The following is a 16,405-nucleotide window of genomic DNA, read 5'->3' on the forward strand; positions in this document are numbered from 1 at the left end:
ACCCAGGGATTCCCTCACTTTATAGGGATTTCCTCTGACTTCCTGTAGTGGCTATAGGAGAGGAGGTGGGGAGAAATCTCCTCAAACGAGACACAGATGTAAAAAAAAAAAATATATATAAAAAAAAAAAAAAAAAATATATATATATATATATATATATATATGTGTGTGTATATATATATATATATATATATATATATATATATATATACACATTGCAGAGGTTATAACCCTCCTTTACTCTATGTATTATTATACAGGTTTTATATAGCGCCAACAGTTTACTCAGTGCTTTTCAACATGAGCGCTATGTCTCTATGTAAAATGTAAACAAATTGTCTGTAGTTCTACTTTTATTTTGCCAATGACTGTGAAATCACCAGCAGCACCAATGCAAATCTTGCAGACCTTTTTTCCTTTGCACTGCCCGCAGAACATACTAGCAGCCATACACAAGGCTGAGCCTTACACTCATCCCCCCCCACACCCTTGGCGCCTGCAGCACTGAGATACAAACGAGCTGCTCGGCGCTCGGCTGGCCACGTCTGGCCGGTGTAGAGGAGGCGGGGCTGCGGCTTCCTTCTTCCACTTTCTAGTGGCAGCTCGATCGCTCGGCGCTCCGTCTCTTCTTCCTGGTTCCTGGGCACAGCATGGCGGCGGCGGTGCTGGAAGCCGGTTCTGTGGGTCACTTCGAGGAACTGCTCCAGAAGAGCGACAAGTACGTGTGACTGACCGGGGCCGATAATGGGGGGTGATAATAGGGTGTTGTCCTTGAAAGGAGGCTGTGTGCAGTGTAAGGGGACATGGTGGAGCACAGAGGCCTGCCATAGATCCTGACACCACCAGACACTGGAGCTGTACTGGGAGGGATGGGGGGACACCAGTACACCTCCGACCACTGGAGGGTGTGATCAGATCATGGACAAGACTACACACCTTACAATCTGATTGTACAACCCACCTTAACCGCTTCAGCCCCGGAGGGTTTTACCCCCCTTCCTGACCAGAGCACTTTTTGCGATTCGGCACTACGTCGCTTTAACAATTGCGCGGTCGTGCGACATTGCACCCGAACAAAACTGACATCCTTTTTTCCCCACGTATAGAGCTTTCTTTTGGTAGTATTTGATCACCTCCTGCGTTTTTTATTTTTGTGCTATAAAGAAAAATAATAATATTGGGACTTCAACATTATGGCGGACACATCGAACACTTTTGACACATTTTTTTGTCACCATTGTCATTTATACAGAGATCAGTGCTATAAAATTGCACTCATTACTGTGTAAATGTCACTGGCAGGGAAGGGGTTAAACACTAGGGGGTGATCAAGAGGTTAACTGTTCCCTGGGAGGTGATTCAAACTGAATCACTGGCAGGGAAGGGGTTAACACTAGGGGGCGATGCTGGGGTTAAACGTGTGGTCTAACTGTATGGGGATGGGACTGACTAGGGGAAGAACAAACGATACGTCTCCTCTCCCCTGGAAGCGCAGGGATTTGCGTGGTTCTCGTGCACGTCATCAGAGACGATCGTGCCCGCCGGCCACGCAAATCGGGTCTCCTGCCGTGCAGCAGGTGTGCCCTCTGGTGGCAGCTAAAGGTTAGGAGGTACCCATACGGGATTGTGCCCCAGTATATATGCCTCAGCCGGTTGGGAACCAGTTAAACAAAAAAATAAAATAAAAACAAGACATTAGTATAATATTAACCTCTTCCTGCCCAGACTATAGCTGAAACATGGCTACAGCATGGGCCTAAATTGCCAGGAGGGCGTCCATGTACATCTTCCCGTGCATGAGCCGCCTGCACTCCCCCTGCGGGGCCCTCTGATCAGCGGGTCAATGAGACTCGGGTGATCACAGATCGGAGTAATGAGTTGATCCCGGCCCCTTACCACATGATCAGCTGTCAGCTAATGACAGCTGATCATGTGATGTAAACAGAAGATTGTAATCACCTATTTTTTTTTTTATGCTCCCGCTGTCAGCATGAGGAGAAAACAAAAGCTGATTACCAGCTTCTGTCAGACGGACATCGGTCCCACACATGGACCTCCACTGCTGCTAACCAGTGCCCAACCAGTGCCACCTCACCAGTGCCCACCAATGAAGGAGAAAAATTACCTGTTTGCAAAATTTTATAACATACTATGTAACACTTTTTTTTTTTTTTCCCCAACATTTTCAGTCCTTTTTTTTTTTTTTTTTTTTTTTTTAATAACCCAGCAGTGATTAAATACCAGCAAGAAAAAGCTCTGTGTGGAATTTTTTTTAAAATTTTTATTTCATTATTATTTCATTTTGGGTACAGTGTTGGATGACTGCACAATTGTTATTCAATGAGTGACGGCGCTGAAAATTAGCCTGAGCAGGAAGAGGGCACCCATTAAGCAAGTGGTTAAACGATAAGTTCAGAATTAAAAAAAAAAAAATACTAACATATTTTTGCAGGTAAAAAAAACAAAATGCATTTATTATTTTACTAGGCGCCTGGAAAGCATTACACTCATGATCAGCAAATCGCTGATGCATGCAGGACTCCTGCAGACTTGTCTGTCTGCTTGTACTTCATATGGACGCTACCCACGTATGCATTCACTTCTGCACACGAGCTCGGTCAGATGGGGCGCATTTAAAAAAAAATAAAAAATAAAAATTCTTATTTTACCTTTTATTTTTACCCGGTTTAAAAAAAAAAAAAAAAAAAAAAGTGTCACTTTTATTCCTATTAGAAGGAATGTAAACATCCCTTGTAATAGAAAAAAAGCATGACAGGACCTCTTAAATATGAGATCTGGGGTCAAAAAGACCTCATATTTCATTTTTACACTAAGATGCAAAAAAATAAATATGAATAAAAAAATGGCCCTTTAAGAGCTATGGGCGAAGGTAACGCTTTGACGTCCTTTCCGCCCTGCAATGATAGGGGACGGGTGGGCGCTATCTTCCCCTTACTCCTCTCCATACCCAGCAAGGGATAAAATCCGATCACCTCCTCTACTGCCGATGGCTCCAGTAAGCGGCGGAGGGCACCTGAGCATAACGGGGGGGGGGGGACCTCTCCCTCCGCCGATTAAAAGTGATGTTGCGGTGAATCCGCCGCAGAGACCACTCTTATCAGAAACTGGACCACCGGCCAGAGAAGAGGATACCGGGCTTATGACAGCTAGCTGCTGCCATAACAATTATATTCCACTTCAAATTTAGGACGTATATCGGCATTCGGCGGTCCGGAAGTGGTTAAATAGTTCTACTTGAAGGTTAATTTTCTTTTTATTAGTTCACTGACTTAAAGTGGTTCAGAAGATTTCATGTTTATTAAAAAATAAATAAAAATCATACTTGTGTCCCCTGTGTAATGGTTTGGCACAGAACAGCCACAATCCTCCTCTTCTTGGGTCCCCCGCCAGTGGTTCTGTCCACTTCCCCCGGTTGAGTGCCCCCATAACAGGCTGCTTTCTCTGGGGGCATTTGTGCATGCTCATTCCCAAGTCACCTCTGTGTGTCTATGGGACACACACAGCGTGGCTCAGTCCCACCCTGCTCTCTTCTCACTGGCTGTGATTGGCAGCAGTGAGAGCCAATGGCTCCTGCTGCTGTGTGTCAGCCAATGAGGAGGAAGAGTCCTGGGTGAACCATTGCTCCGGTGCACATCACTGACTCGAGATCAAGCTTAGGTGAATATTCTATGCGTTAAAGTAAAAAACCTTCTGTATGAAGCTCCCCCCCCCCCTCCACCCTTATAGTTACATGAGCCCCATCTCAATCTAGGTATCCAGAGCAGCGGCACTCTCCGCTCTCTCTCCTCATTGGACATCGAGGTAGAAGCGGGAGCCAGTGAGGATTGAGAGGGGGCGGGGTACAGCAACATTCTGTGTGTCAATGGATACACACAGCCAGCTCTGGGGTGAGCCGGCATTAGTGTCCCCAGCGCAGCAGAACTCAGCAGGGAGGAGAAGCCCGGAGCTCCAGCAGGGGACCTGAGATGAGGAGGATTGGGGCTCCTCTCTGCAAAACCATTGCACAGAACAGATAAGTATAAAAAATGTGTCTTTAACCACTTCAGCCCCGGAAGATTTGGTTGCTCAATGACCAGAGCATTTTTTGCGATTCAGCACTGCGTCGCTTTAACTGACAATTGCGCGGTCATGCGACGCTTTACCCAAACAAAATGGACGTCCTTCTCCCCCCACAAATAGAGCTTTCTTTTGAAGGTATTTGATCAACTCTGTGGTTTTTATTTTTTGCGCTATAAACAATAAAAGAGCAACAATTTCGAAATTTTGTACTTTTTTGCTATAATAAATATCCACAAATAGCTTTTTTTTAGAAAAAAAATATATATATATATATTTTTTTTCTTAATTTAGGTCGATATATATTCTACATATTTTTGGTAATAAAAATCGCAATAAGCATATATTGATTGGTTTGCAAAAAAGTTATAGCATCTACAAAATGGGGGACAGTTTTATAGCATTTTTATTATTATTATTTTTTTACTAGTAATGGCGGCGATCTGCTATTTTTATTGTGACTGCGACATTATGGTGGACACTTTTGACATATTTTTGGGACAATTGGCATTTATACATCGATCAGTGCTATAAAAATGCACGGATTACTGTAAAAATTACACTGGCAGGGAAGGGGTTAACACTAGGGGGCGATCAAGGGGTTAACTCTGTTCCCTGTGTGTGTTCTAACTGTGGGGGGAGGGGACGGACTAGAGGGAGTGACAGATCATGGTTCTTAGCTATTAAAAACTCGCGATCTGCCTCTCCTCACAGAACAGAACGGAACAAGGATTTATGTATTTACACACACGCGCACACACACGCACACGCGTCCCTGTTCTGCCTCTCGTGCTGGCGGTCATTGTGACTGTAGGCCATGAGCATCAGCTCCCCCGTAGCGCAGCGGGTGCCTGCACGCCTCTGCTATCACACTTAAAGGAGCCAATGTATAGCTACTTTGGCTCGCAGGAATGTGCCGACCTGCCACACTATGACGACGGCGGCTGGTCGTTAATCTATGTAGTCTTTTTGTGTACATTACATCAAGAAGATTTATCTGTAGCGCCCTGAGGGTTTGATGGTAACGGTTGGTATTTTTGTTTTAGATCTCTGCTTGTAGTGCATTTCTGGGCACCATGGGCTCCTCAGTGTGCACAGATGAACGACGTTATGGCTGAACTGGCCAAGGTCCACCCTGAAGTCACGTTCGTAAAGGTATGATGGCACTCATGGCTTGGAACTGGATATAAACCTGGCTTTACCCAGCAGCAGTTTGCATCTCCTAACATTAAAGAAGAATTCCGGGTGTGGATATTTTAAACATAGTTACAGTGGTTATAGAAAGTCTACACACCCCTATTGAAATGTCAGGTTTCTGTGATGTAAAAAAAAATGAGACAAAGATAAATCATTTCAGAGCTTTTTTTCACCTTTTAATGTGACCTATAAACTGTACAACTCAGCTGAACAACGAACTGAAATCTTCAAGGGAAGGGAAATGAAAAAAATAAAACAATTATGTGGTTGCATAAGTGTGCACACCCTCTTATAACTGGGGATGTAGCTCTGTTCAGAATTTAGCAATCACATTCTAATTTATGTTAAATAGGAGTCAGTACACACCTGACATCATTTAAAGTGTTTCTGATTAACCCCAAATAAAGTTCAGCTGTTCTAGTAGGTCTTTCCTGACATTTCTTAGTCCTATCCTATAGCAAAAGCCATGGTCCGCAGTAATCTTCCAATGCATCAGAGGGACCTCATTGTTAAAAGTTATCGGTCAGGAGAAGGATACAAAAGAATTTCCAAGGCATTATATATACCATGGGACACAGCGAAGACCGTCATCATCAAGTGGAGAAAATATGGCACAACAGTGACTTTACCAAGAACTGGACGTCCCTCCAGAATTGATGAAAACGGGTCAGGGAGGCTGCCAAGAGATCTACAGCAATATTAAAGGAGCTGCAGGAATATCTGGTAAGTACTGGCTGTGTGGTAGATGTGGTAACAATCTCCTGTATTCTTCATATCTGGGCATAGAGTGGCAAGATGGAAGCCTTTTCGTGGCAAGATGGAAGCCTTTTCTTGCCAAGAAAAACATCCAAGCCTAACAAAATTTTGCAAAAACGCATCTGAAGTCTCCCAAAAGCATGTGGGAAAATGTGTTCTAATCTGATGAAAGCAAGGTTGAACTTTTTGCCCATAATTCCAAAAGATATGTTTGGCACAGAAACAACACTGCACATCACCAAAAGAACACCACACCCACTGTGAAGCATGGTGGTGGCCGCATCATGCTTTTGGGACTTTTATTTTATTTTTCTTCAGCTGGAACAGGGCCCTTAGTCAAGGTAGAGGGAATGATGAACAGATCCAAATACCAGTCAATATTGGCACAAATCCTTCAGGTTTCTGCTAGAAAGCTGAATATGAAGAGGAACTTCATCTTGATGCATTATAACGACCCAAAGCTTACATCCAAATCAAGAAAGGAATGGCTTCACCAGAAGAAGATTCAAGTTTTGGAATGGCCCAGACCTGAATCTGATTGAAAATCTGTGGAGTGATCTGAAGAGTTGTGCACAGGAGATTTCCTCACAATCTGACAGATTTGGAGTTTTTCCAAAGAAGATTGGACAAATATTGCCAAGGCAAGATGTGCCATGCTGATAGACTCCTACCCAAAAAGATTGAGTGCTGTAATAAAATCAAAAAGTGCTTCAACAAAGTATTAGTTTAAGGGTGTGCACACTTATGCAACCATATTATTATAGTTTTTATTTGCACTTTACCCCCCTATAAGATTTCAGTTTGGTTTTTCAATTGAGTTGTACAGTTTATAGATCACATTAAAAGGTGGAAAAAGTTCTGAAATCATTTATCTTTGTCTCGTTTTTTTTACATCACAGAAGCCTGCTGTTTTAACAGGGGTGTGTAGACTTTTTTTATATCCACTGTTTATGGTCCTTATTGGATGTATATACCATACCTGGCCGATGGCCCTGAAAGCTGGAAATCACTGAAGTAGGAACCATTACTCCGGTGATGTACACTTTGCTTTTGGGTTTTGTGTTGAGCAGCCGCTCCGATTGAATTCTGAACACAGAAGGTTGGCTGCTCGGCATGGGCGCCAACAGATGAATGGATCCAAAGCATTTTCTGATTGGACAAGGTGGACGGGTGAGGCAGTGGCTCTTTGTTCTCCACCTTGTCCGATCAGAGAATGTTTGTTTAAAATTCATTCAGTAAATGCAAAGCATTCTCTGATTGGTGCCCATGCTGAGCTCCTGTGTTCAGAATGCATCAGGCCAGCTGACCAACACGGGACCTTGAAGCAATAGCAGATCGCTGGATTAGCTGTGTGGTAGGGTTGTCTACTTCAGTGCTTTCCAGGCACATCTCTCAGTTATGGTATATACAAAAATATAATACTATACCTGGAATTTATCTTTAACCACTTGAGTCCCCAGGCCCTTCTTTCACTAAAAAAAACACCTTTGAGTGTGAGAGCGATTTTTTTATTTTAGCGATGCCTTGTTTGACACAGTCAACCTTGGTGTTTGTATTCAATCGTAATGTATTTTACATTGCAGGTAGGACTTTAGTTTACTAGCAAATTTGGATGCATATATTTTATTTCCTTTTTTTTTTTTTTTTTTTTTTTTTTTATTCAAAAAAAAAAAAAAAAAAAAGGAAAAATGTTCTGTTTGCATAATTTGTGCAAAGTCTATTGATTAAAATGATATCACTTTAGTGCAGCTTCTATGCACACAGAATGGGTACATTCAAAGTGAAGACATGGGTTCTACTTTAGGAAAGTTTTATTCCCCTTTTCAAAACTATATTGTGATGTATGTGGGGGAAAAAATTGTTTGCATAAATTGTTAAATTCCATTAAGTTCTGACTAATTCAGGTGACTGAGGGCACAAATTGGCTTGATGGCAACTTTTTCACTGGTTTTGCAGTTGCTGCAAATTCAAATGACAGTGTGATTATTTAAATGAACATTTGATGCAACGTTGTTGTGACATGGGGATTTATTTTGTGATGGATTTTTATTTTTTTATTTTTTTTTAAATGCAACAGCCGATGCATTTTAGGCTGGATTCACACCTATGGCAGTTTTGGTGCTTTTTGCATTTTGCAGATTTGCACGACAGTCCATTTATCATGGTTTCCTATGGAACACGTTCTGTAGTGCGAATCTGCAAAATGCAAAAAGCACTAAAAACGCCATAGGTGTGAATCCAGCCTTAACCTCCTATGATGATTTTGTTCACTTTTAGCTTCTGGGTTCACTGGGTTTGAGCATGACAACATTGCTGGCACTGTCTGGATTTACGAATTCATTTACACCTTGTGCAGGCGGGTGTGTTAACCTGCCTGTCCAATCTCTTTCATTTTCTAGACGTGACTGTATTTAATATTGTTCATTCTAAGACACTGTATGGTAGTCCTTTTTTAATATATAAATATAGTTTTGGTTTTACTGAAGACACAAAGAGTGATTTTTGTAATACTGGAGGGTATTGTGTGTTTTTGTTTTTATTCTCTTGATTTTTTTTATTTTTTTTTTATTTTTATTATGGGCTTTTCAAATGAGGAATAATAAAGGGTTGGGGGGATAAACACAAAACCAGGTAGAGGGTAAAAAGCATAAAGTATTTGCATCCATCAACATTTACAATTGTTAGCACAATTTTCTTAAAATATTGTTTGTCTCTCAATCCGTTTGCCCAAGCGAATACTCTACTTACCATTATGATGGTGTTTTTGTGACTCCCCCCCCTTTTTTATTTATTTTTTTATTTTTTTCTTTCACGTTTTTCATCCTTGATGCTCCATACTTTTAACAATAGCGTAGAACAACTATTCTCAAATCGGGTTCCACCAGAGGACGCTAGCGGTACCTTGAGCTGTGGCTGATTGACCTCCCATTTGGTGGTGCATGTGTAGTTCTGGGGATAACGCCACTTAATAATAATTTAGTTTATTCAGCATGCAATGAAGCATTAAGTATCATGGGGCTGTATGTTCTGCAATATTAAACTTTTTGGTAAACTCATTCACTGAATGCAAGCTGAGATAACATGCACTGCATTGATGCATTCACACAAGGTCACAGTAACCATGAGATAAAACAAAGTTCAGGAATATTCCTTTATCCCATTGTTTTGCAAATCTATGTACACTACAAACTGTATGATTTGAATCGATTTCCCCAAGACAACGTCAGCTTGTGACGAAACGCACATCAGGAGGTTTGATGCGCTGATGTCATCGCGCTGTAATGCAGTGGACGGGTGTTTGCAAGTCGGCCGGCTGTTTTCTTGATGATTTTACTCTCCATTCTTGTAAGTGCATTTTTTTAGTTTCAATATATTTTTATTGTTATTAAGTAAAATAACAGGTTACAAAACATATCAACAACAATTGAAAGTAGGGCAAGATGCCCCCCTAAAGACACACGATTCACACTGGCAAGGCATATAAGGAGAACACAAGTAAGCGAAACATATCCCCCTCCCCCAGACCCAGGTTGCAACACAGGAGACATGAGAACAAACCCGGACCACCCCGAGAAAGAGAACGCGTGTCATCAAAGACACGCTCGATAACAAAGGATCAACGAGGCCCCACCTCAAGTCACGGGGACCCGGAGATCCCTCCACAGTACCCTCCACCAGAGGCCGAGGCGGGCCCAGGGAAGATCGCCCTGCCGCCCCAAATGGGATCACACTGCGACTGGGCACCTCCCCAGGGCCCCCCCCACCCCCCAGCGAAAGGAACTGGCCAACAAACCTCAATGGTTCTGTAAACTAAATAGTACAAGTGAGAGGTTTGAATTATGCAACTGCACAAGGCACACGCGATATATACTCAATTTCTGGGAGGGAGAGCAAAAGAACATAGTAGAACAAAAGAAAAGTTTCCTTGCAGTGTAAAGACTAGGAAAACCAATAATTGAAATGTTTACTAATCACATTAAATATTTGCAATCAAAGGGAGCATCCCCTACAGGAAGGGGTAAAGGAAGTATAGGAGGATAAAAAAGGATAGACAAAGAAAATAAGAGCAGGAAAGGTAGAGGAAGGGTAAAGGAGAAGGACAAGTAGCGTAGAGGAGTAGAAAAGGAAGTAGAGGGCGGTGTAGAAGGTCATCTGGAGAAGTGAGCCACAGCCAGTAGTACAGCTATTTCAACGTGGAAGGGTGATCCCAACAAAAGATGCCCAAGGTTCCCAAATGTGATAGAATTTCTCAGAACGATCCAGGATTACACCGGCCATTTTTTCCTGGTTCATGATCCAGGAAATTTTTTTCTTTGCTGCTCTGGGTGAAACATTAGGTGTTTTCCAGGCTTTTGCCAGGGTGAGTTTGGCACCTAGTAAAATAAAGTGGATGAGGCGTTGTGTATTCCTGGGTGTTCCCGAGACTGGGAAGTTGAGAAGTGCAATGAGGGGGGATGGAACGATAGTCTGTGAAGCAATAGTGCTTATCCAGGAAAAAATTTTACGCCAAAAATGTCTCACTCTAGGGCAAGACCACCAAACATGAAACATATCACCTCTAAGGTCACAGCCCCTGAAACATAGAGGAGATGTGGACGGAAAGATGTGAGCAAGTTTCGTGGGTACTAAGTACCACCTGGTAATTACTTTAATGCTCGCTTCAATGAGACCGGTATTCATGATACCCTTGTATGAGTAGGAAAAATTCCTTTGCCAAGTCTCTAGGTCCCAAGATTGGGCTAAGTCATCCTCCCAGGCCAACATGTAAGAGGTTTTGGACTGTTTACCCGAGAGTGCCCTGTAAATCAGTGAGATCCCACCCCTCTGCTCGATGCCTTGCCCACACCATTGTTCATAAGGGGTAATTTGTGGAACGTCTGTGAAGGATCTATATTTTTTGTGAAGAAATGCGGATATCTGTGTAAATCTGAAGAATTCAGATCTGGGCATGTCTAGTTTACTGATACAATAGGCCTTCGTTAGGGGGCCTAAAGGACGAAGAAAGTGACCTATTCTGTAAAGCCCTTTGTCTAGCCACCACCGGAACGCTTTGATGTCTAGGCCTGGGTGGAAGTCTGGGTTGTGAAATAAGTGCTTCAGGGGTTCTAAAGAAGAAATTAGGTGTGCATTGCCTTTAATGGAGTCCCACAAAGTGAATGAATGGGATAGCGTCGGCGACATGATCGGGGGTCTAGATTTTTTGGGGTTCCATAGAAGGAAATCGAGGGTATGAAGCGGGACTGCCAATCTCTCAACGTGTATCCAGTCAGGGTGTTCCCAACGGGAGTAGATTCTGGAGAGTTGAGAAAGTTGAGCTGCTTGGAAATACCAAAGCAAGTTTGGCAGACCCAGTCCCCCCTCAGTTCTTAATCGATATAGGACCGATTTAGCCAGTCTGCGTCCACCTTTCCCCCAAATAAATTTGATGACTTTGGCTTGGAAGAGCCCAAGGTGGTTTTTATTTATTGGTATCGGAAGGGTTCTAAAATAGTAAAGGATACGCGGGAGTAATGTCATTTTGATGGCGTTGATCCTTCCCAGCCAAGTCATGGGAAGACCCGACCACTTTAGGAGATCTTTCTCTAATGCTTTGTACAACGGCGGGTAATTAGCTTGGTAGAGGAGGTCTATCCTTGGTGTTAGTTTAATTCCCAAATATTTAATATATGAGTTGGTCCATGAGAGTTTAAAGCTATCTCGAAGCCTAGAGATGAGTGAGTCTGCAAGATTAATGTTAAGTGCTTGAGATTTGCTGTAGTTAACCTTGAGGCCAGATACCAAGCCAAAGTCATCTAATAAGCGGCATAAGTTAGGGAGCGTTGTGAGGGGAGAGGATACAAAAAGTAGGATGTCATCCGCAAACAGTGCGCATTTGTGAGTTTGGGAGCCACAGGTAATACCTTTGATATTGGGGTCGTTTCTAATAGAAATCGCCAGAGATTCAATCGCTATAGCGAAGATAAGAGGGGATAGAGGGCAGCCTTGTCTCGTCCCCCGTAAGATATGAAAAGACTCAGAGTAAAATCCCTGCAGACGGACTTGGGCTGAAGGGGTTGAGTAGAGAGCCCTCAGAACATTGATAAAGTGCTCGCCAAAGCCCCAACGCTGTAAAGTGGAGAAGATGAACGACCAGTTAATAGAATCAAATGCTTTTTGTAGGTCCAAAGAAAGCAAACAGCCTTGTCGGGGAGCTCCTTTGTCCCAGTTGGAGTTTAGGATAGAAATCAGATCAATGGCTCTGCGCGTCTGGTCAGAACCCTCTCGGCCTGGGATAAAGCCTACCTGGTCTTTATGGATATACAGACTAATGAAAGAGGCCAGGCGGTCTGCAAGGATCTTAGTCAAAATCTTTAGATCATTGTTAATGAGGGAAATTGGTCTGTAGTTGGAGACAGCACTAGGGTCTTTGTCAGGTTTAGGAATAACCGTCACATATGCCACATTAGAAGAAGCTTCTAAGGTACCCCCTCTCCGGAGCTCATTGAAAAAACGAGCAAGGTATGGGGCTAGAGTGGTGGAAAAGGATTTGTAGTAAGGTATAGAGAAACCATCTGGGCCAGGAGCAGAGTGGGGTTTTAATTTTTTGATCACAGCACAGACTTCCTCCTGTGAGATAGGGGCATCTAAGATTTGGCGATGGGAAGATTTCAGAGTTGGGTTTTGTACCGTATCGAGGAACCTATCGACCTGCGCTTGCGTTGGGCAGTCTTTATTACTATAGAGGGCTTGGTAGAAAGAATGGAATTGTTCCATTATGCGTTGTGGATTTTGAGAGAGGGTACCACCCTTTATTTTGATTTTAGGGAGAGCAGTGTGTTTGATTTTTGGAGAAAGTCGACGAGCTAAAAGTGTTCCCATCCGATCTCCCTGGCAGTAAAAACGGGATTGATTCCAGCGGATCCATTTCTCAGCTCTAGTAGTGAGTGCTAGGTTCAAAGCAGCACGAGCTGCATCCAGGTCCAAGATGGAAACCTCGGAGGGGCGAGCCTTGTGCCTTTTAGATAGGGCCGCAAAGTCCTGCTCCAATCTGACAATATCAGATTTTTGTGCTTTGTTAATTTGAGAAGCAATTTGGATAAGGTGTCCCCTGAGAACCGCCTTATGAGCAGCCCAAAGGCATGAGGGTCCAACCTCCGGAGTGTCATTGACTTGAAAATAAGCTTTAATTTTGGTTTCAATCTCCGCCTTCCTGCCCGGATCGCTCAAAATAGATTCATTGAGGCGCCATCTCCTACTGGGTCGAGCCACTCCAGAGCGGCGAAATACTATCACCACCATAGAGTGGTCCGACCAGACTACGTCTTTAATGAAAGCTCTGTTTGTTAAGGGTATGGTATGGGAGGTAACCCAGATGTGATCTATTCTCGAGAAAGATTGGTGGGGACTGGAGAAATGGGTATAATCCCTCAGGGATGGATTCATTTCCCTCCAGATATCAATCAGCCCATGTTGGGAGATTAATTTGGCTATACGCAGACTTTGTTTAGTGGGTCGAACAAGGCGTTTACCCGGGGGACGTGCCTTATCCATGCCCGCATCAAAGGCCGTATTTGAGTCACCCCCCAAAGACTACAGTCCCCTCCAATAAAGGTGACACGGTGTCTAGAAGATTCTTAAAGAAGGCATATTGACCTCTGTTGGGGGCATAGTATGAGATGAATGAGTAGAGATGACCATCCAGCTCTCCAATCACTAGGATAAATCTGCCTTCTGGATCTTTAAGTTCTGACTTGAGAGCGAACGTACATCTGTTAGAAATAAAGATACCCACCCCCTTTGTTTTATCGTCTGCATTGGCCAGTGAAAAATTAGAGAATTTGGAATGTATAAAAGTAGGATGAAAGCGTTTAGGGAAATGGGTTTCTTGTAGGAGTGCTACATCAACTTTTTGGGAGTGAAAAGATTGAAACATTTTCCGACGCTTGGCCGGGGAATTTAGGCCTTGGGCATTATGAGTAATAAGCTTAAGGGGAATTTTGTCTGGATCAGTTACCGCCATCGAGCAGAGGAGTGGGAATACCCCGATACACAAAGGCACTTACCCGTAGAAGATTTATGGACCAGGATAAAAGCAGACCGGTGAGTGACTCAACGAGCATGGATGAAGACCGTGTCCTCCCTCTCCAGATGACCTTCAGGGGAAAGAAAGAGCAGAGAGTGAGCAAGAAAAGGAGATAGAGAGGAGCAGAGAAGGTAAGAAGGGGGACAAACATGACCCCCGATGTGGGCGGAAAGAAATACCGCCTGCAAATAAAATTTAGACACCTCCCCAATCTCAATCCCAAAGGGGATGAAGATAGGGAGTAATCCTGACCAGTGAAGGGTCAATACCGAGTTCACTAGGCAGGATGGGGTGCATGAGCACCGCCCTAGCAAGAAGGACCAACTAAACGTTTAAACATTACATAACTGTCAAAAAAGGGCCCCAGAACCAACGTTAACATTAGAAATCGTTTAAGTCTCCCCAAGGATCAGGAGAGAATAAAGAATTGCAAATCAGGAGAAGTAAAATATTTGAGTGCGGCAACCTAAAATTGGAACAAAAGGGTTAGCTAGTTCCCCCCAACACAGATGAAGACCCTGAGTGTTGTTCCCACCCACATGGTGAGGTATAATCTAGGCACAGTTCCTGCTCAAGATCCCCCAGAGGGAACTAGTAACCCCCCAAAGTCTCAAAACTTGTACTGTAGGTGGATCATAGTGAGTCAAGGATGGACGTTATCCTTCGATTTCTTGTGTCTTGCGGGTTTCCACAACGAGTTCAGTGGACTGGATGGACTGGAGGGAAGTTGCCTTTTAGCCGAGTGAGGAGAGGGCTCCTGTTGCATAGCGATTGGGTCGTGAGAGATAAGGCCGAGTCGTAAGAATAGCTGTTCCCCTTCTGGAAGAGAACTAAAGGTGTAGGGTTTGCCATTGAACAACATCTTCAATTGAAATGGGAACAGCCACCAATATTTGATGTCCTTATTCATAAGGATTTGAAGTAGCGGTTTCAAGGTGCGTCTCTTTTGAATGGTGGAGGGAGATATATCAGCAAAGACTTGTATTTGGTGACCCTGAAAAACGATTTTGGACATGGATCTGGATTTCTTCATGACTGCTTCTTTCACTGTATAGTGATGAGGCTTTACTACAATATCTCGAGGCAGGCCATCATCCCTGGGGGGCCTGAGGGCCCTGTGAGCCCTATCAAGCTCTAGATGGTGTTGTGGGGTGTCCGGGAGCAGATCTTTAATGAAGGCCTGTATTGTCTCAGGAACGTCCTTGTAGGATTCGGGGAGTCCCCGTACTCTAAAGTTGCACCTCCTATTTCTATTTTCAAGGTCATCTATTTTGGCATTGGCGGTATCCAGTTGTTCTTGTAAGACTTGTAGGCAAGCAGAATTTTGATTTGTTCTGGAAATCGTCGCTTCCAGGTTGGATTCAATAGTTTCAATGCGAGATCCGATGTTCTGAAGGTCTGCTTTGATGTCATTTGTTATTTTGGTGGCCGTATTTTGTAGACCCCTGTCCAGAAGGTCTGCGAATTTAGCAAAGAGTTCAGTCATATTGATCGGCTGCAGTAGACCCAAGTCTCCAGTCTGAGCTGGAAGTTGGGGCTGAGGGAGGGTAGCTCCCAAGGGTGGAAAATCCATGTCCGGGAATGAATGTTCCAGAAGGGAAACTGTGGAGGCTGGGGAAGCCATTTCAGGACAATCAAGACTCGACTGTCGTTGCAGGGCAGAAGAGGAAGAAGCTGCCAGCTGTGCCCCGTTCGTGTAGGCCGCGTCCGAGTGGTGAGGCCCAGCCGCCATTTTCGCCTCTGTCTGGGAAGAACGGGTTATCTCATAAGTCGGCTCGAGGTTTCTCCTGACAGCCCCGGCATACATTGGGGAGATCCCTGATGCAGTTACTATTCAGTGAGTAAGTTGTGATGCAAGCGTTGGCTCTCTGGGTACCGTTAGCAGTCCTGAACCGCCAGGGCGGGACGGAGCTCCAGGACTAAGCTGCCATCCTCGGAGCTGCCGTGCATGCGCCCTCTGGAGACAGGGCTAGAAGATGGCCGGAGACTCCTTCCCCCCACCACACCAGCAGAGTAGGGAAAGAAGAAAAAATGAACAATAGGCCATAGGGTGTAGCAAGATGGGTGTAGCAAGATGGCCGATTTCAGTCAGCACAGGCCTGGTTCAGGGCCAGGCCTGAGCAAAGATACAGTGTGGGAGTTCGAGAGGTAGGTGCTGTCTAGGGGGAGACCCTGTAGGCATAGGAAGCGGGTAGTTGAGTAGCGGTCCGGATATGATGCCCTTCCGCGGGCGTCCGCCTCAGGAAAGTCTGGGGATCCGCAGGCCGTACTAGGCCGCACTAGGCCGGGACCAGCTACGGCCTCCTCGTTCAC

The 16,405-nt window shown here is 44.1% G+C and overlaps 1 protein-coding gene across 1 annotated transcript in view; it reads left to right on the forward strand.

The window, feature by feature from the left end:
- Window positions 1-560: 560 nt before the first annotated feature.
- The window catches only part of GLRX3 (glutaredoxin 3), a 72,732-nt gene continuing 56,887 nt past the window's right edge, over window positions 561-16,405 (forward strand). The window contains exons 1-2 of the mRNA XM_077455544.1: window positions 561-718; window positions 5,124-5,232. Coding sequence (XP_077311670.1) covers window positions 651-718; window positions 5,124-5,232 — 177 coding nt within the window. The 5' untranslated portion in view covers window positions 561-650. The remainder of the gene's footprint in view (window positions 719-5,123; window positions 5,233-16,405) is intronic.

This window comes from Lithobates pipiens, unplaced genomic scaffold (genome assembly GCF_037356315.1).
Source record: "Lithobates pipiens isolate NorthernLeopardFrog02 unplaced genomic scaffold, aLitPip1_a1.2 Scaffold_25, whole genome shotgun sequence".
Classification (NCBI taxonomy): Eukaryota; Metazoa; Chordata; class Amphibia; order Anura; family Ranidae; genus Lithobates; species Lithobates pipiens.